At 45.8% G+C, this 21,352-nt stretch overlaps 1 protein-coding gene across 1 annotated transcript in view; it reads right to left on the reverse strand.

The window, feature by feature from the left end:
• NFIA (nuclear factor I/A) overlaps nt 1-21,352 on the reverse strand; it is a gene marked incomplete at both ends in the record, with an annotated part of 86,726 nt that overhangs the window by 12,516 nt on the left and 52,858 nt on the right. The window contains 2 exons of the mRNA XM_010159455.1: nt 10,684-10,811; nt 19,419-19,458. Coding sequence (XP_010157757.1) covers nt 10,684-10,811; nt 19,419-19,458 — 168 coding nt within the window. The remainder of the gene's footprint in view (nt 1-10,683; nt 10,812-19,418; nt 19,459-21,352) is intronic.

Raw genomic sequence — 21,352 nt, forward strand, 5'->3', positions numbered from 1 at the left:
TGTACAAACCTAGTTAATTATTTCTTCCTCGCTTTTAAGGCAAATAGTTTTGTTCTGAGTTTGCATCTTAAATCACAGCTTATTTGAAAACTCTTCAGATGAAGAACCCAGATCTTCAAAGGAAGAAATGAAGGCTCTTTTCCTGTCCCCAAACTCCTGGGAGAGGCTGTAGCTTTGAAGTGTGCTATTAAAGGTAGAGATGGTGCGGGATTCACCTTAGTAAATGCGAGTGTCTACCATGGAGCGCATCATCTTGGAATCAGTGGAGAATAACCGGAACGAATGGTGTCTAAGGGGCCATTCATCTCACCCAAAACCCAACCACTTCCTTTGACTGGCCTTCATCGGCCGCACGTGGCAGCTCTCCCGTGAAGGAGCCCACCGGTCCTAGCTCCACAGCTGAGTCCTCCAGCCTACGCACCAGCCTGGAGCCAGGTGAGCTCTGCCCACACCAACCCCTGCGGTGCAACTGCTCTCGTGGCACGCCCGCTTCACCGGGCTGACTACCATCACCTTCCGGAAGCAACAGCCATTTACAGCTTGTCAAAATACCTTGCCAAGAATATTTGTGTAACAGAAGTTGGTGGAGAGCATTTTGGTGCCTACAACAACATTTTCGTTAGCACACCTCACTGCCGGTTTTTGTATATAACCCACGTTCTTCCTCTCTTCCTTCGCATCCCCTTCTATAGTTCCTCCATTCCTTGCATGCCAAATGAAAGATGAAGGATGAAGATAAAAGTGAGAAATGAAAATCTACGTGGCAGACAACTAATGAAGTAAAACGTTGCATTTTTTGGAACATTTACAAAAGAAAAACTAGCACCAGCTCTGTGCCTGCCATCTGACCCTGCTGTGCAACCGCGCTGTCCCTCGCACACACCTGGGAACACGTTCATCCCTTTTCTTCCGCTGGTGGACAAGGAGGTAGAAATGCTCTTTCAGCCAAACAAGAAGGAGTAAAAGATGTACCGAGGGGACACGTGGACACGCAGAGCTACGCCCGAGAGCACACTGCATGGAGCTGTTCCAGGATACGGCTCTTCATGCGTGATTTGATTTGCTCGATGACAGACGTGTTAGGGCTACCAGAAATGCTCGAAGGTGTGCAAGCCTACCGGGCCTTTCTCTGCTGCCCTGCCCTCCGCAGCATGTCAGGGAGAAACAAGGTGGAAAGCGATGCCGGCGACCTTCGCCAAGAGGCAGAAATGACCAAGAGTAACTCAGGAGGGTGAAGCACCGCAAGAAGGAGAAAGTGCTTCTTCTCTGGAGTCTTGGCCAGCTCCTCAGCACAGTCTCAAAGGGCTCTCTGCTGATCACGGGCAAGACTGGGGGAAGGAAACCAGGCCGACCGGGCAGCAATCCGCGGTCTGTGCCGCGTAGGTTCATTTTCTGCGTCGACAGATTGGCATGAGAAGTAACGAATGGAAGAAGGGTCTCCCAAGAGGTCTGCTTTTGCAGTCTCCGAGAAATACCCCATTCCTCAAGTGGCAAAAGAAAGGGCTGTTTGATCAGAGGAAGAATCTACCACTATTAAACTGATCAACATTACACGCGTGCCTGCTTCATCCTCAGGAGAGGGAATTAACTTGCTAAGTCTAAAAACTGCCGGCCCGGATACAGACCATTACTCTGAGAGCTGTGTCGTGGCCACCAACTCCGCTGCATGCAATAACGGCCTTTCAAACAAGTTCCAAGTATCGAACACAACCCTCTTCCCAAGATTATGGATCCTCACAAACATTTTAATCGGTTAAAGGACGTGAGGTAGTGGAGCAGGTTGCCGTTTTCCCTGTTTGCCTCTACAAGGCAAGTGACCATGGACAAGCCCCGTCAGTTGTGATTTTCAGAAATGCTTAATAGAAATTACAGACATCGCTTCTGAAAACCATGCTGAGCGACGCACATTTTCCTGTGAACAAGAAGGGGCTGTTACTATTTACGTGCTTCTGATGGGATACTGCAAGTCTCAATCAGTGACTGTAAATTCTTTGACATCTCCAAATGGAAAACAGGTCTTTGTCTATTATTTATTTACTTATTGACTTATTATTTATGTATCCCTAAGCAGCCCCATGCTGCCAAACTGTATTTCTCTTGGCGTCTTTCAGCCTGTGACATTTATACTTTATTACTGACCTCACTAAATGACATAAAATGCAAGTTCTACAACCTATGAGAATCTGCGTGTTCTGGGTCAGAACTTCATCTCTACCTGCTGTAGGTGCAGAGGAGCTGGACTATCCGGCAGTATTAAATCCGTTACTGGGGGGGGATGGGTTGGAGGCAGGAATTATCCTTCCATCTCAAGGCAAGCATAAATATTTCAAAGCGCACATGATTCTAATTCCACTGAAGCTCATGTGCAACATCCCAAGCTTTTTATGGAAAATGAGATGATAATGTATGGTGGCCTGCAACAGCCAGACTAGTATTTTAAAACTACTGCTATTGGGCCAAGCAGTTATGCGGGACAGCTGTTGCGTGCTATGCTGGCTTCTTCAGTGTTTTATGGGTTCGTGGCGCTGTGCAGCACAGAGGAAAGAGGATTTTTCCGAACACTGGATTCAAACACCTCATTATGCAGGCCAGTCTCGTCTTCTCCCTTCTTGAGCTGCAGTAGCCAGTAGCAAACGAACTCACTGATGAAATGAGTTGCACTCATTGATTAGGTTAGCACTTTACAGGCCTAAGGCAAATGAAGAGCCAAAATTGTGAATTCTATTCAACTGAACGATCAGATAATAAAGAATCAGTTAATTTGAAACAGGTTATGGTTCTCTTCAGATACTTAGTGCCCTTCTCAGACCCTTCTCCGGGAACAAAGGAGCAGTCTTAATAAAGACACATGGGATCCTTGCCCCCAGGGAGCGCTCACGGATGTGGGAAAGGGACTTTGTGATCGCACCTGCAGTGCTCCAACAGATCTCTCCACCAGCACAGCCCAACACACAGAGCAGACATATTGATCCATCCACCTTCTCTCTCCTCTTCCAAAAAGCTTTGCCAAGCCCTTCAAGTGCAGACGACTGGATGGAATTTCTTTCTTCATAAAGTTGCTCGAAGTCTTTGAAAGGGTCATTTAGTGTGGCTCCTCCCCGGCCCAGCACAGCCTGCGCTCACCCCGCACCGTTCAAAGCGCAGTGGTCTGGGGAATCAACGCCGCTGTTCCTGCGCTGGCTCACGGGCTGCTCCGTCAGACCAGGCCAACAGTGACTGGCTTCACTAGGGCACAGTGCTCAGACCCCCCTCTCTAAAGCGATATTTAAGTTTACTAATAGCTCATTAAACATTGATCAATCTTCCTAGAAATAGTAACCTTACAATCATAATGAAACAGGAACATTTTTATCAGCTTGTTTTTGAGGCCATTATAATTGGCTTCATTACAATTAAGAAAGTATTTTTTAAAAAGTCATTTCCCTGGAAATGTTATAGAACAGTTTGTTCTGCTAGCTATTTCCACTTCAGGCTCTAAGTTGCTTTAACTCCCTGCATGCTGTAAGCTTTCTCCAGCATTTAAGTGATGCAAGTGCCAGTTCACATTACGCGAGATGTATCCCACCCTTTGTACCCCAAAGGTACTTATTCTGAAAATTGACCATATTAGAGTACTAATTGGCTAAGCCACCATGCTGGCTGATGTGAAATGCTTTCAAACACCATGAAACAGCTGTGTTTATCGGAAATATGAAGAGTGACTTTTTAATAAGGAGATCTGGCAATAATCCAAATTTGTTGAAAGGAACTTACACTTCTGTGTATAATACAATACAAGAGGTAAAGAATAGGAGCCTAAAACAATGGCTTTAAGCTCACAGATTTTTGTGATGAAAGCCGCTACCCAAACAAGAAAAAAATAATTAATAAACTCGGGCTGGGATTTGCAGAGGTCCTGAGAGCATTCATTAACTGCTTTTGAATTTCAATGGCAGCTACGTCCCCGTACCTCTTTCAAAGGTTTCTGAAAGTCCCCATTCGTCTTACTGACCATTAGGAACAGACTTCAGGGTGATAAATGTAGCGCAATCTCTTATTCAGGTTAGCAAGGACTTGCCCCTACTTAAATACTGAGCTGCTGTCCAGCCCTAGGACGAGACCTTTGAAGGGAATTCAGGTCAGTGGAAAACCGAAGTATTGCTGAAGCCCCACAGCAGTGCAGAGGGGCTTCAGTAACATGTTTGTCAGGTCCAGGCTTGAGCTAACTTCAGGTGAGCTGACCCCGTCTTGCATTCCCGTTTGCACTTCCCCCTCTTCGCGTGGGTAAAGTTTGGGTATCACTGATACTTCCACATCAGGTAGGCAAACACAGGTGAAACTTTCAAAGTGTAACCAGCTGCCCAGTGTAAGAGAGAGACAAACACCCAGACAGGATGGATGGAGGCCTGTTCCTGCCCCTGAGGGCAGGAACCACAGAGGGGCTGAGCTGCAGAACGTCCACCTCAGCTCCAGAAGTGCAGCTGCTCAGCTGCAAACCAGACCCACGGTATCTCCAAGGCGGGGATATGGGCTTATCAGCCCCTTCTTGCTGCCCCAGGAGCGGCATAAGGCACCGGGCCCTTTGTTCAGCAACGCTCTTTCCGTAAGAGACTCTGCAGTAGCAAGTGGGAGGCAGAAGGACATTTTGCCAGGGCTCACGGAGCTCCCAGCAAAAAGAAAATATGCTTAAAGCTGCGTTTGGGCACAGGGTTTATTGGTGTACCCTGGATTGCGAGTATTATGGGCTGCTTTTGAAAACCTGTGGAGTTGAGCTGAGCGTCGGTTCCAGATTCTGGCACAGGCAGGGGGCCAGTTAAGTTAGCTATTTTGGGCAGGTTGTTTTAAAACATGTCAAAATTCCTCTGCCTTTGGGAGATCAGAATACTACAGAGCTGATTACAGAGGTATAGAAATAAAGATCATACCTATAGAAAGCACTCGTCTCTTCCACGACCGTATCTAGGGGTCAAAAAGCCCTAATTTAACCTATTTGTAGAATTCCTACTTCACATCAAATGCTGGCAGCTTTTGCATATTATTATTGTCGTTAATACGTGTGATGTATTCCCATACAGAAGATAAAAACTACTGCTAGGAGAATATATCATGTCTGTCTTATAATGAAATGCAGTCGATAAGTTTACAATAGAAATGTAAATTCTCTTAAAACCCACAACCTTTACGTGTGTGATGATATAATTCTGCTTTGGTACTAAAAAGGGCATGGTAATGGAATCTGTGACTTTGGAGTGATATATTGCTGTTAAGTTAATAGGACTCCACATTCCCATTTCTAATATCAGTGTTTTTTCCCCCTTTCATTCTGTAGATGGTAAGCTGATACTACATAAACATTGTTAAAGCTATAGTTCCACGCTACAGTAATTCACTTAACTTTAACATGATTTATGGTTCTGTCAATAGGGGAGGTTGAAAATCCAGAGCTCTGATGCTTAAACATGGGTTCCATATTTAAAGCAATAATGTGCTTTTTGTGTGTGTCTGAAGCTAGAAGAACTTAGCGTGGAGCAGAGATAAAAATATTATCGTTCACGGCACTGTTTAAAGCACGTAGTTTAACTTCACGGATACACCAAAGAGAGGGAAGAAGCTGAACACAGAATCAGTAAAAGCATGGGTAAAATGCTTTGGTCCCGTAGCACTTTATGTTATTTTTTAGGGATGCATGAAATCCCGTTAGTATTTTTAACACTCCCCTTTTTTCATTCATTTGCTCAGTTAGATCAGCTGCTTTTGTCAGGATGAGTTTAAATCTGGGTCCACTGTGTTAATCACCCCCCATTCTTCTTCCTGGCACTTACCCTCCAGGCATTTTGCCTCTTTAGGAGATTAAGCGACCAAGTCATCTTGTTGCTCTAACATGTCCTCGCTGGAGCAACATATTAACACAATTCCTCTGCAAAAGAGCCCTCTTTAGAAGTTTGCTGCAGGGATGACAAATTAACCCAGCATGGTGTCCCACACATCTATCTCAGTACAAATTATTAGTGTAATAGAGCTTTTAGTTATGCATTTATCTAGTAATTATTGAACGGTTATACAAAACGAAGCTGAGCAATCATGGCCCTTTATGAGGCAATCTCAGTGGGTGGCCTTACAGTTAATTTAGGATAGGACTGTCTAAGCAGTTCGCTCACACACAAATTAGCTGAACAGCCTGCTCCTTTAAATATTTCCTATGTCACAGGCTAACTCTTTACAATACAACAAAGGTAGAGTTTTAATTACACGGTTCCTGACTTTTGTTTAGCTGAAGCTTTAACCGTTTGCAAGCCTTCCTCTCCGCTCTCCCCGGCCTGGGGTATGGGGGTCGATGGCACTTTGGGTAGGGCATCCAGTGATTACTACACCCTGACCCTGAGCCCATCTGTTAGGAAACCGTTTTTCCTTCAACTTCCTCGTATTTCGAAGTGAGCGGAGAAAATCAGAGTCTTCACCACAGCGTCAGCCGCCCTCACCCCGCGGCGCTGCTTTGCCCCGACGATGAGCAGCGCCCATCTGCTGCTCAGCAGCACCCGATTCCAGGTTTCTGCCCGAACGGCTTGCCCTGGCGGTGTGGCTCCCTGCCCTCCCGGCTCTCTTACAGTACCATCCCCTGCTCTGCGGTGTCGCAGTCGGAATGGACTTGCACCGCCTGGTTTTTGTGGGAATGCAAAGCTGAGTAGAAGGCTGCATCGGTGCCCCGGCTGCCAGGAAGGAGGAGCAGCGGCGGACGGTTGTGCGCGCAGGATGTTACAGAACACCCTCTATGCCGAGCAGCTCTGGAGAGAGTTAGCAGGAATTAGCACTGTGGCTCGCCCAAAGCCAGCTGCCGGGACAGCTAACAGGCACCGGTATTCTGGTGACCCTGTGGAGATTCCTGATAGGGAAGGACACAGTGTCTTCCCACATTTGTGACTAAAGTTTTTGCCCCTTTGGCACAAACAGGGAGTACTGTCCTGCCGAGCTTCCCTGGTAGGCCTTGTCCTGATAAAAATCTCAATGGCGATGCTTATTATGGAGGAAATTAATGTAATGGGAACCACTCCACTACTTGACTTTCATGCCGCCTTCTCTTTCTGCTCACACACCCACTTCCTCGGGTTCTTCCCTTTGTGCTGTATTTCTTGTTTCTTGTGATTGTGTTTCTCCTTCATTTATCTCCCTAACATACCATCTTGTTCTTATTTTTTTTATTTTCTTGCCTTTTCTTCCCTGCTTTTTGGCTCGCAGGATCTCTGCTGTCATATTCTGTGGAAATGCCTGAATGCCCTACAGCACAGGCCGCTGTGTATCCCAGGTTTACAAGATCGTGGTCAATTTAACGTTTCAGCCAGCTCCAGATAGAAAGCCACTAGAGTGCAAGTAGCAATACATGGAAACCTAAACCCACTTATGTAAATACTGCTGTCACCCATAGCGTTTGAACCCGTCACTCTCTGCTAAAGAGTTCAAGCGGGCTAGTGTCCGGGAAACTTTGCAAGATGCCAGCAATGCGGGACGGCTCCGCGATGCTGGACTACCGTGGGGAGCTCCACTGACCACCAAATCATCTAACTTGCCGGTAACAAAAGTATGCTGCGGAGGAGAGAGAGATCTAACTGCTTGAATTTTCCAGGCTTTGAAATAAATTCTAAAACTGATAGTGATGCTAAAGCCACCCTATAGGTGATCAATTTACCATCTGCCAGACGCTGAATCCTAACCACACTGGTCCAGAGAAGACATATGGTGCATTCATAGAGTCATGCCCAAAAAACTGCCATCATCAAGTGAGGCTCCATGAATCACTTTGCTAGCTTATCACCAAAGAAACTTGGATCTTACCACCATCTGTTGGAACCACCGAGGAGTCACTGAAGCATTGGCATCCATGCGCCAGCACTCACTGCACATCTGGTCCTTTGGTCAGCCAGCTCGGATCCTCCCGGCTGGCTACTGCCCAGCTGGGCTGCGCACTGGCACCAGCACCAGCGCAGAGAGCAGACTAGTGCGCAGCCTCCCACAACACGGCATGGTACTGACAAGTTCACGAGAACGGAGGTTTTCCAACCGGTTCATTGAATGGAGCACCTTGGAGCCAAGAATCCCCTTCGGGATCTCCCCCTCCTCCAGGCAAGTTTTGTTGCCAAAGTGACTTATTGTGGGCATCACTGGGAAGGGCGCTCAGTCTCCTGGGACAGCCCAGCGTAAGGTGTGCACTGTGTTCCAAGGAATGTTAGGAAGGGTGTGAAAGATTCGGGAATATTCCTGAGAAGTTGTAAGTCGCTGGTTGTCAAGGACAACACCTGCCATGGCCAGTCTGCAGCTGCTTCTCTGCTGTCTCCTTCGATCGAGCTTTACAAGTGCATCGCACACATGCATCCGAGGGATAAACCTGCACAGACGAACATCGGAAGGAGATCGAACCTCCTTGTGATCGGTCAGTTGGCTGAGGAGCTTACTCTGATGGTGGCCTACTTCCTCCTGACTTTCCTTTCTCTGAAATCTCTCTGCAGACTGAAGGTGAAATCCTGCTCTTACGTTTCTGAAGATCACGCAGAATGACCTGCCCCTGACCATTTTCCTAACGCGAGTGTACCCAAAGGAATGCGAGGTGTGGTGCCACATCGTACCCATCACTCCTGCAAAAAGGCAGGGTAGCTAATGGTGGCTGCGGACGGCTCAAAGACTACGTCCTCTTGCACGACTCCATTACACTCTTTATGTTGCCACTTTTGATACCTGAAAAACTTCTCTCTCCTGCTTGCTGCCCTAAGGTACACTGGGTGGAAGGGGATGAAGAACAAAGCTGGATTTGCAGAAAAGAATCCATCGCAGTATATTCCCCTTTCCTAACGGAGTGGTGGTTGTAGAAGAGACATAAACGCAGCCAGTGTGCTGCGGAAGAAGAATACTGAAGGGGAACGTCCAAAAAGAACAAAGGACGAAGTCTGGAACAACATTCTTCCAGGATGATGACACTTAAAGAATCCATGGGTGGATTCAGAGGGGTTTTTCCTGAAAATCTGTAAGACTCTGCTTGTGAACATGTATGAAATAGAAGATTCTTCTAAAGGATGTTGCAGAAGAACATTTTTTTCTTAACCTGTTAGGAAGCAGGATGACCAGAAACTGCGTTATTGCTTTACGAAGGTAGTAAAGACATCTCCTTGCTTCCAAACAAAATTTGGAAACTCTAATCATTGGAAAGGCTCTTTTGGGTTCTGGCTGTCTTTGAATGTTCTTCTCACACAGCCGATGGATATCCCCCACTGCGCAGAAAAAGTCTCGTTAAGAGAGACTGTCAATGAGACTTAAACAAGGCCTCACCAGGGACACATTTCCTCTCTCAACCACAGAAAATTCCAAAATACAGAGTGTAAACGGGGCAGAGAAAGCCATTCAGTGGTCTAAAGAAATGAATGTGAGATAAAACACAGCTAAATAGAGAAAGGCCTATGAACTAATCAATCACCAACGCAACTCTAAAAGGCGGGGTGTGCACTGAATATGATGTTAATGGAGCACTCGTATTATTCACACTTATATCACCAATTATCAAAGCTTTTAAAAGAAGTTCTATTTGCCAGACAGCTCGGATCCAAATTTCAAGGGAAATGTGTACAGAACTTAGATGCCTAAATATCTCCTGAGGATCTAGGTGTGAGTCTGAGGGTAATAAATATTTTTTATGGGAGTAACCACAACAAATCAAACTACAGCAAGTAGCTTTAATAAAGCACAAAACCCCATGAGGTGAGATTCTGACCTCGCTTCAACCTGGTGCAATTCCACTCCCTCACACTGCATCACCTGGACTGTGCAGAGGAAGAGGCTCCTCCTCATTCACGCTGCCCTCGATAAAACCACGCTAATGCCAAACAGACCCTTCAAAATACTTTCTAGTATGAATTGCTAATATCCCCTTTTATGCTTCACCATTCGACCAATTCCTTAATAATCTTCTCTAAATGAGACAGAATTTCATAGCAGAAAGAAACATGTCACAGCCATTCATTCCTATTTTTGTATCTTCCAAAGAGGTTTGTAAGAAGAGTCGTTCATTTGTGGATATTACTATGCCCAAGTGAGTTCCTTTTCAAATGTGAACCGAGCATCGCATTTAGTTTTCTAGGCTAAATGCAAATGCATCTTTCTGACAAAAATGTATAAGCACGTCTAGACCCAGAGGACATCTCTTTACTCGGAAAGTCAGCCAGGAGAGCGCTGCGGAGAAAACCAGCCAAGCATCGCAGGAACCAACTCCCAAGGAGTCCCCTAACAAGGCGGTTCTTCGGCACAGCGCTGCCAACGACGCGAGCCGCAGGTGACCGCAGGAACAAAGCCACCCTGCCTGGTCCTGAGGGAGCGGCGGGTCCCTGTCTCGAGCGGTCGGACCGAATCCGTGCTGGGGATGGACACAGGCAGAAGGCACTCTCTGTAACACATCCTGTCCCTTTCCCCACCCTCTTCAAACAAAAGCCCGGCCTCTCCACCTCAGGCGCCGTGGAACGGCCAGCGGGCCCTTTACCAACAGCCCAGCCTAGCAAAGCCGAACGCAGGTCTTGGCACTAGGACCTCCGGGTTAGCGGGCTTCGGCAGCGCAGCCTCTCACTGGGCGGGTCGCACGTCGGATGCCGTTCCGAGGAGAGGCGCTGGGGCGGACAGCGCGTGCCGTGGCTAACGCTTAAGCTGCCTGGGGGCTCTTGGGTTAGGCCTCACCTCTGGGTCCTGTAATGACAGGTCGATGGTGCTGTGTGAAAGCCGTTCCAAGGGAGGAGGTCTGCGAAGGCGAGGGACTGCTGAAACCAGACTTCTCTGACTTCTTTAATGTAGTTGGCGATGGCATTATGATAAGTGCAATTTAATAATGCTAGGTCATGGAACGACAGCCTATGCATTGTGAAAGTGGGTGCAGAAGCAGCTAGAAAAACTTAAAGGACAAACGAAGCGGAATACAACAGCAAGCTGATAGCTCCCTTTTGTCTGGGGTCTCTGTTGAGGCAGAAGCGGCCACGCTTTGCACAACGAGTACTAAAAGGCAGCCATATTTTTCTTTTAAATCTGAAATATGGGTAAGATGCAGCTTATTATTGCTACCGAAACCTACTCTGCTTTATTTTTAGAAATCTGTAATAGCTGGAGCATTTGGATTTTTACAGGCTTTTTATGAGTTCTGTCTTTCACTCACTGGTTTAGTAGATTATTGCAAATGGATCTTTTAAATGTGCTGCACGACTCAAGGCACAACTAGAGAATGAAGTTTTCTGAGTTCAAACTCTGCCTCTCCTTTCGCTCTTGACTTCAAAGGTATTTGAAAGCAATACATTTGTGTGGTTGCCTTTTGCTTTCCAAATTATTTTTAAAGGGTGAATGGTATTTGTGTCTTGATATTAGAAGCCACACTGGAATTATTTCAGAGTTGTTATTATGCCCCTGAACTGTATCAAAGGCTTCCAATGAAAATCGGAGTTAAGTTGCATTGGGCGACACCTCTCCCGTGGACAGGCAGAAATGGTGTAATGCTAATACGACTCATTTGTTATGCTCTGGAAGAATAACTCCTGTTCATACCATATCAAGCCCGTGGCACCAAAGAAATTCGTGGAATGAATATATTGCAATATATTGCACTAGGCTCTTAAATTTTGAGCCTTTTCTGCGTCTGATTTATGCCTGGATAAAAGAATATCACAGCATACAGATGAAGAATATGTATGTGTTTCCATATTATTCTCTATATTTTTATGGTTCTAGAGCCATGTGGGTATTCTGATTATCTGCACATACTCTGAAAACACGTAATTTCCAGCATAGAGCATACATCAGACATTTTGCATATCCGTAGGGACGTAGCAAAACAAAGGTGCAGAATAGTTGAGGGCTCAGGTGAAAAAGCAAAATATCAGACAACGTGGAAGGTGAACGTCCATGAGCAAAACCATTCACCCTTATTTCCAACTCTGCATTTTCTAGAGTTTAATTGTTCAAAAGTAAAGAGAGAGGCCTGGACAATATTCTCTCTGGACAATATTATTAACTTTATATTTAATAACACTGGTTTTATAGTCCCTGGGATGTTGACTGTAATATGCAGGAGCCTTCTTGCACTTTATGCACTGCACTGCTGGGGTCTTTATGGTTTCAGTGAGGTTTTGCAGTTTATATTTCAGAAGGTTAAATAAAGCAAGGGAATGGTTAGAGTTCCAGTGCTGTGCAGCTTCCTGTCTTGAAACTGTTTGCTACAAGGGTTTGCTGTTGTGGTGGCTTTTTCCTCATAACAAGAAAGGTTAATTACTTAATATTTTAAAAGGAAAAAGTTTAGAACTGACAGACTATTGTGCAAGAAAAATACTGGGTTGTGGGGTTTTGGGTTTTGTTTTTTTGTTTTTCACATTGGTCTTAAGGACTTGGGAGTAGGGACAAAAGCAAGAAGTTGGTTCAGTTTGGGGGTAAGAGAGAAAAGGAGACTGAGCCAAGGTACTTCAGTGAAATAATCCAATGCATCCTGCTGAGTTTCTGCTCACCCGCCGAGCTGGGATGCAACCTGGTTACTCCTCACTCTGAGCGTCCATACCCAGGGCACGGACCCTCGTAACAGCACTGTCGACCCGTCTCCTTATGACGGAGGAAAAGGGGATGGAAGCACCAAATGAGTGTCAACGCCAGCCCCAAACACAACGTCAAGGGTCAGCGGCGATATTTGTGCGTGGGGAAGGGTAGAGGTTACGCGGCTGCAGCAAGGCCGTGGGTACAGCTCTGCGCTGGTTTTGAAGAGGCAGGCTCCATCCCTCTAAGCGCAAACTATCACGGACAGGGCAAGTGACTATTTTACACACGGGGTATATGCACTCTGCGCTGCTCGAACTGCGGGCTTGTGCGGCACCCTTGCGTGGAGGCACAAGGTCCCGCGCGTGGCTGACGGCCCGGAAGGAGCGCGATCTCCGAGCCTGCGCGCCGGATGGTTCGGCTGGCTCATGACCTCCCTGCTTCGCCCATCTCCTCCAGCTGCACACCCCTTCAGGGTTGGGAAGGACAATAAAGCTTCTGAAGAGCGAAGGAGCTATTCTTTTAGCCCTGTGCTAAAAAACCTGCTTGGCTCACCTGAACCGTGGCAGGGGGAAGGGGCAGAGAGAACAGGGGAATAGGGGTTAAAGCTGGAGCAAGTTCATGGGAACGTGTCCAACCGCTGGAACTCGAGGAGGTACAGCCAAGCTGATGAAGGACCTTGCACCGTGGCAACGCTGAACAGTGTCACGTTCATAGGGAGATGGATTTTATAAGGTTGAGGCCGCTGTTTTCATGTGAAAATAGAGATTTTAAGGTAACACTGTGTTGTAAAATTGAGAAGAAAGAGAAACTGAAGCACTGATAACTGCTTCCTACTTTTGTCATGTTTGTCATCATCATACCGATTGCCATTATTATTGCTACACTTTGTGGGTTTTTTTTTAATCTCAGGGTATTCTGAAATGTATGGGTTTGGAACAGTCCAACTCTACCATGTTTTTATTTTGTTTGAGGTTTGTAATGACACATTTTATTTTGAGTGATCATATCCATCACATCTCAAGAAAAAGATGGCTGCTTCCTAGTTCAGAAGAATATGTAAACAGGAGCTTAATTACATCACTTAATATTGACCAAGAGAAAGATTAAGACGAGTTTGCCAGCTCATTTCCAAAGCATGTTTTGTCCTTTAAGAGGGAAGGGTATGACAGAAAGTTAGGCAGTGCAAAGCAATTAGCATCATTCACATTTTATGTTGCGCTAGCATGGTGCTCTAGCACCTAAATCCAAACATTCTTTGAATGGGTTAATAAAAGAAGAAATACAGTCGGCATGCAAGAAAAAGGTTTCCAAGAACAAGCCAAAATATGTCCCATTCTTCTAAATTTATCACAGCCATGTCACATTATCCTTGAGACTGCCAGGAATGTCAATTTTTTTGCAATTTAAAAAAAATATCTCATTTAGCACCATATGTTTGGTTAATGTGCCTGATATATCCTGCGTATTCTTTCGTCCACCCATTTCTAATATCCATCTTCTTTTTTTTCTCCCTTGCTAAGCCATATGTTACAACGCTGGTCATTCTATCAAAGCTCCTCTCAGGAGCTGAGAGCGAGGGAACTCAGGTTTAATCACCCAGGAAAATGTCAATTTGATGCTACTAGTCTCATTTTTAGGTACGCCGTCTCAACACCGGGTTAGCACCGTAGGTGCCCCGGAAAATCCGGCCACCTCTGAGATGGCGTGGTGTGTATTAGCAACTGCGGGGCAGCAGCTAAGGTAAATGACTAAATATGGAATGAGGTGTTTAATTTTCGGCACCCATGTTTGAGACCCTTCGCTAGTTTTAAAGGTCTTCGGTCTCGTACCTAATGAGTTTTAACACATTAGTGGTCCCCAGCCCGCGGCCTCCCCTCCTGCGTTGCTCAGGGATGCAGGAAATTAAAAAGTTGAAACTGAAGCTATGCCGGGCAGAGCCCAGGGAGGATGCTGCTGCCTTGCCCGGCTTTCCTCAGCATTGTTCCCAAGAGCTAACGAATCCCGAGGACCACGGCACCGAAGACCAGGCCTCAGCGCTTCACACGGCCCCAAGGAAGGGGTAGTGCCAACCCGTAAGGACACCCCCGAGCCCCGACTCTCCTCTGCCTCCTCTCTGGCACAGGGCAGCAACAAATTACGCTATCCCCCAGCCCCTCTCAGCTGCGCTGGCCGGGGAATAGGGAACGGAGCCAAGGATCCTCCCCGTTCCCTGCCTCTTTCCATCCATCTGCTCCGGGCAAGGAATGAACAGGGACAGCCAGAACACAACGGCTGGGTAACCCAGGTGGGGTTTAGGAGTGTTTCTTACTATTCTGTGTTCAGGACTGTTGTCCAAATCACAGTCACACCTGGCACTGCTAGGAAGCACAGATTCCGTAATTCAGGTCCAAGTCCCCTCTGAACGGTATTTAGGGTTCGAGAGAAGAAATTCAGACTTAGCCTATTTTCACCTTATGGCAGCTCTTAACTACAGAATAAATGGAAAAGTTAATTGCTAAATAAAAAAGAAAACAAAGGGATTTGTGGCATAAAACACAGATGGAAGCCTGAGTGGGTGTGTTGCTTTAACTCGCTGTACTTGCGCTCACGCGAGTCTCTGCGTGTCTGTGCCAAACATAGATGGTCTCAGCCTGCTCCCATGAACACGAATCCGTGTTTTTCACTGGACAGAGGGAACCAGATCAAAGACCATGATGGTGCTAAATGGAACAAGATGTGTACTTTGGTATTTTTTCCCAAAAGGAAATATCAATTTGACATTGGTTTTTCAGTTGAAAAGAATTTTAATTGCAGTACACAATAAGCAGAAAATTCAGACAACAATAATCTTGAAACTGTTAGCAGCATTGTATGTCTATCAAGGAATCTGTGTGCCTTTTCAACATTAGAGCTTTCTGAATTTTCATTAATTTGGCATTTCCCTAAACACACAAGTTATTTTGTTCATTCCACATCATGCATCACACCCTTCTGCTCAATGCATAATGCAAGCGTAAATGGGATCCTCGTCCTTGAGAGACTCTGGTTACTGGAGCCATTGCACGGATGTTGAAGTCCCGCAGAAAGACCTTCCAAAACTCTGCACTTCGCAAACCTCCAGCCCACGTTTAACCAGTGAATGCACGGGAATACTTCATGTTCCTCATCTTCTAAGGGGCACTGGAGCACTGTGATGGTTTTAATTCCTCTACCTCCTTACGTTTGCCAGTACTAGAAACGCACCACATAAGAGTCTTCCTTGAGTACAGCTAAAGGTCTTCAAATTGTCATGTACGAGGCTGATACATATTTAAATGGACCAGAAAATGATGTGTGAGAATTGAATGCACAAACCAAATCCTTCCCAGACAAATAAGTATCTACGAACCCTTCTTCCACATACCTGTGCACCTTCCTGACAGAGGTACTGAAACTAGGGCTAAGTGGGATGGAGCGAAGGGAGTCGCAGCGGTGTGCGAGGAGAACGACTCCCCTTCGCTCCAGATGCGTAGCTCTGTCAGTAGCTCTATCTGTATATCCATCCAATTTCCCTTGATTAATTACCAACATCCTCCTGACTGCACACATCTTAATAACTCCGTCTCAAACGAGCCACACTGCCAGACCAGCTAATATTCATCTCCAAAGACGACTTTGGGGTGATCACCCCCATATTCCCAGTAGCCCTCTGCCACTAGACTTGCGATGGTGATTTCATAACAAAAGCTGTGAATGAAATGTGGTCTGGAACTTCATTCCCAAGGGACACTGTGAAAAGGACCCACGGAAGCTCAGATGTTACCGGCTGGACCATGAACTCAACAACATGCAGAACAAACAGATGATGCAGAAAACAAGTTGGCTGTTGAAGAAAAAGGTGATAGAATTTTCCAAGGAATTTTCATCCTTCTGTGCAAATTATTCCAGCAATTTCACTGAAATCAGTATCACCAGAACTGCTGAGCAGCTTCTTTGTTAACTGGGGAATTCTTAATTTTGAGCCTATGGAGATTTTGATGGCGATACTACTGTCAAGCCGTCGTTAAGTCTGTTCTACTTAGTGCTGAGCAAACTTTGTCATCAGCTGAGATACGACCGCACTAGCTGCCATCCATCAGTTTGCCGTGTTAGTTGTTCCACTATACACAAAACACAATGCAGATGGAAATTCACTCATCCTAATGAAGTGCTCCTTGGTTTCTACGCTCTCAACGGCCACTTGCTCCCCTGGCCACTTTCTGAGTTACCGTGACGGCTGATCAACTACCTGCCGGTGAGTACCTCGCCTCACGAGCCTAAATCCAGCCTAATAACCACTGATTCTACAGAAGAAAAATGAAAGCTCCCCCTCTAGCCACTTAGGAAACTACTGCATATGCATCACCACCACACACAACCGGTTTCCTCAGAACTGACATCTGAGGGATCATCAGGAAAACAGAGCTGAGCTATCTGTACCCATCAGCATCGTATCACAGGTGACTGCCAGATACTTAAGGAGCTGTCCCAAAGAAATGTCACAACTCTTTTTCAAGACGCTACAAAAGAAATGTTCCAAATAAAATAAAACAAATGCACGTACAAGTAAATGAGCCAAAGAACTTAATAAAAAGAGATTGATTAAAATGAGGACCAGAATGTTCAAAAAGGACTGAGAGAGAGAGGTGCCAAAGGCGCAGTAAATGGATTCAATGGCTTTAGGTTTTAAATGCTTTTGGACTCCTCAGCAATTTTTAGCCAAAAACGATAATTCAAGTTAGAATCACAATTCTGATGTCACTTAGGAAAAAGAAGGTTGAAATTTCTCCTTTGTAAAGAGTGCTGCTCCATTTACAAAGGAGAAATATCAGTTTATAGTGATGGAAAATCTTGCCTACAGAATTTAAAACTGAGGATTGCAATACTCATTGTTATTTTAAAGCCCTATCCCATTAAAATCTGCCTTAAATTGGTTGTGCAATGTTCCCATAGAGTGTATTACCTCATTTGTTTGTATCTATGTTTACAGCATCATCTGGATTGTTTAAGATCTCTCAAGTTATCCTTCATTCCTGCCTTGTCACCCAAGTGGTTCTTTCAATAACTAATAAACTAGTACTCAACCTATTACCACTTTCTTCAAAATACAATTTCCTGGGGTTTATATTTAAAAACTTTGAGGAGAAGCATAACAAACAGCAAGATAACAGTTCAATTTTCCATTTGATTCAGTGTTAGTTTCAGGATCATTTTGCATTGTATAAATGTATATTGTAATAAGAATCAAAAAAAATGTTCTAATGACATCTTTAAACACATCGTCATTTAAAATCCATGACTACATTTGTTTCCTTTCAAATGTGATTTGAGAGTTTTTCAGCATACTTGGCAGATTAGATTTAGCAGCAGGGACAAACTGCAGCCATCCATAGGAGAATATACCTTTATGTGGGTGCTTTGGGGCTGGAACATCTAGAGCTGTAAGGCAAAAAATGCCATCATAAATTTGGATGGCATTTACAAAGCCCTCTAAAAAGTCTTTGCATATGATTATAGCTGAGGTATGATATTTTTGCAAGTAAAAGACCCAGAATAGATTTATGTTTCAACTATATCTTCCTGAGATGCATATGGATGCTAAATTGCAAGTGATACCAAAGGGAATTTTAGTAACTGAAGAGGATGGAGTCAAATTTTCTGTGTTTTCCCCCCCTGCCCCAAAATCATTTGCTCATTATTTGCATGTCACCACAAGATCACTGGCTACCCAGGCTATATGCAACAATGATGGCTGCTAAATGCCACCGGCACAAGGTGGGGATGAGTAAATACACACATTTTTCTGACCTGTGAGCTCAGTCACCGCACGGTAATGTTTTCAAATGACTTTCACGATGACAAGACTAAGTTTGGCGTTAATATTGGTTCTGAAAACTTAATCTCTACTCACTGCCATTGAACATATCTTTTCGTTAATAAAAGAGCTGTGGTCAGCATTGAAAGTGGCTCAGGTAATGTACCATGTTCTGTAAAGTCACCTGGTTCCTCGGCAATTCGAGGGGAAGCGTTCACACGTTATTCCAAAGCAAGCTGCAAGCTGCCTTCCTGCGCATGGCTGCAAACTGAGTTGGGTTTGTAGTTTGACAGGTCGAGAGCGTACTCGTGGAGCTGTTAGGTACTGCTATCCAGTGCTCCCTGGTATGCTTCCCAAACGACCGCTCCGGTTCGAGTCTCAGGACTGAACCGCCACCTCGTTTCTCCGTAACACAAACAGTAGTTTGTAGCTGACCTGCAGCTGCTGTGCTCTTTTACTGGGAATTCTCTGCTGTGCTCTTTTACTGGGAAGCCTCTGCCGGCAGCTGAGCGGTGGCGAGCGCCGGCTGGAGAGGCACCGCGGCCCTGCCGCCAGCAGCTCCCGGGCAGCGGAGACTTAAGCTGCTTTCCAACAGGTCGGCTCCCAGGCAGGTGATATCAGAAAGGTGAAATCAGCCTCATTTTTCTGCATTCCCAATGGCTTTTGGATTCTAGGAGGCACACAGAATCCTCCCGGAAAAAATATTTTGTCCCCATTGCAGAGAAGGCAGAGCACAGCAGTTGGCTTTGGCAGCGTTTCCAGAGGAGCCGAGTATGGCCGTACAGCCGGCAGGTCAGCTTGTGGGATCTGCCCAACACCTCTCTCGTCTACTGAGCCGTTTAAAACAGGTCTGACAGAGAGGCAGAGGGCTCGCAGGGAAAAATATCCCTGCAAGTGTCGTGAAACAGGCATGGGAAGGGCAGAGGTAACATGGAAGTGCTCCCTCCAGTGCTGTCGCTCTGGCAAAGTGCTCGGCAGGAGCTCCCTCCGTCCTAGACACTGGAGAGGGACACCTGGAACATCCCCCCAACCAACACAGAATGTCTATGCACTGAGAACAAGAGCATTGGCATTGTTTGAATAAGCACACCCACCATGAAGTGCTCCGCGGTGTTCGGGGTTTCTTAGATATCCTAATTTTATAAAAGAAAGTAAAAGAAGAAAAAAGAAACAAGGTGAGAGAGAACACTATCATATTTTGTAGCAAGCAGGATACTGTGTGAAATCTTGGCCCAGTGAAGTGATAAAGGGGAAGCTTTCAGTTTGCTTAAGGGAAAACTTACGAGCAAATAGTAAAATTAGCAAAATTCCACATTGCAGGAAACGGGTGCCTTTAGGTTCAATTAAGCTGCTAAAAGGAAAATGGCACTTTAGCTTACAAAAACGAAGGGACAGAGGGAGCTATCAGAGGTAACTTTACAGGATGTGTGTGCATGAGGATGCTGCTTCACTGGACCAAGAAAGCTACAGTATGGGACAGGATTTTTCTTTCATTAGACACTTTGCTAGATAGCTTTGTCGAACCTCAGAAACTGCTGCTCTGGCATTATGAAATAAACCTACATAACTTCATCTCGTGAGCTTAGCAACACAGAAAAACAGCCATGCCAAATCACATTACAGGGATCCACCTAGCCCGGTATCCTCTCCCTGACGGTGGTACCTAACGGATGCCTAGGAAAGAGGAAAAGACCAGGGACAATTCTCCAAAATACTCTCCCAGCCTCCAATGGTTTGTGATTCAGGGACTGCTAGGACAGAGCTGATATCATGGTATTGAAGATACTCAAACCAAATGCACAGATTTACACCCCCCTCCCCCCCCCTTTTTTTTTTTTGGATATCTACCCCCGTGAGATTTCTACCAGCCACACAAAAAAGGTGTCACAGTTTGGTGCTGGCAAGTCCAGTGTTCTTGCCACTAACTGGGAAGGAGCGAACAGCTTTCAAGCCCAATGATGGTATGTGTATAAGAGCATCCAACACTTTTTCCTACATAAAAAAGTGACAAGTGTGCTGAGGTGCTCTGAGTGTATATACTTCGGGAGACTGTTTTTTTAAAAAGCAAGAATCTGGCTGTAAATTGATATTAACATTTTTCAGTATATGTGTAAAACACATGTTTCAGAAGAATAGAAGAGAGAAACTGTCACTCACTGGGAAGCTTTAGAGCTATCTGGCTCCCTGGGAAACTGCATGCAACTATTCTGGTGTCCAAGGGTTTGACCAGTGAGTTTCCTCTTCCTGCAAAGAATGAATGCAGAAGTAACAGAGAGTCTGAGGGGGAGGATTTTAGCAAATGGCTAAAGATACGCCTACTCTGCCCACTCCAGCAGGTTGGAAGCAGGTGGTGGTGGAAGAAAAAGGGTGGGAAAGGAGCAAGGCCTGCCTTCCCCGCCCCGCAGCCGGCACGGGACGGGCAGGCTAACCTAGGGGAGTCCCGCAGCTCAGCCCTCCGAACCCCCGTTGTGGTGCCGCACGGATCGGCCGCGCTGCCGGCAGGTCACCCCGGCCCCAGCGCTGCCGCGCAACCCCAGGACGTTCCGCTCTGATTATCCGGGGTCTTGCTGTGACCCCCCTCCAGGAGGGAGCACGGCTCACCGGCGCCTGGTGACTGAAACCCCGCACGCCGGGGCGGCGACGCTTCCTTAGCGCTCCACCCGGAACGTGAAAACCCCGTATGCCCCACGGGAACAGGGACCTCTTAGGCTTCATGTGTGCTTTTACCCCCCGCTTCTCAGGGGAGTTTCCCTGAAGTTTTCATTTTCTGATCGAATCAGTGCCTACGTGTGAAATTTTTACTTCGCTTATGAACGGAACCAGGAAACTAGGGGTCTGAAAAAAAAAGCTTACCCGTACATTTCTGATGGCATACTGACTTTGTAAGAGTCTAAAGGCAGGAGTGATATATTGGGGAGTCCCTGTAACTTTACTTAAAGCAAAAATTAGAAAGTGATCGAAAAGTTTTATAGAGGAGAGCAGAAATATAATTTTAAGCCTCTTAAAATTGCCTGAACTGTGAAATCA

This window comes from Eurypyga helias, unplaced genomic scaffold (assembly GCF_000690775.1).
Source record: "Eurypyga helias isolate BGI_N326 unplaced genomic scaffold, ASM69077v1 scaffold35829, whole genome shotgun sequence".
Classification (NCBI taxonomy): domain Eukaryota; kingdom Metazoa; phylum Chordata; class Aves; order Eurypygiformes; family Eurypygidae; genus Eurypyga; species Eurypyga helias.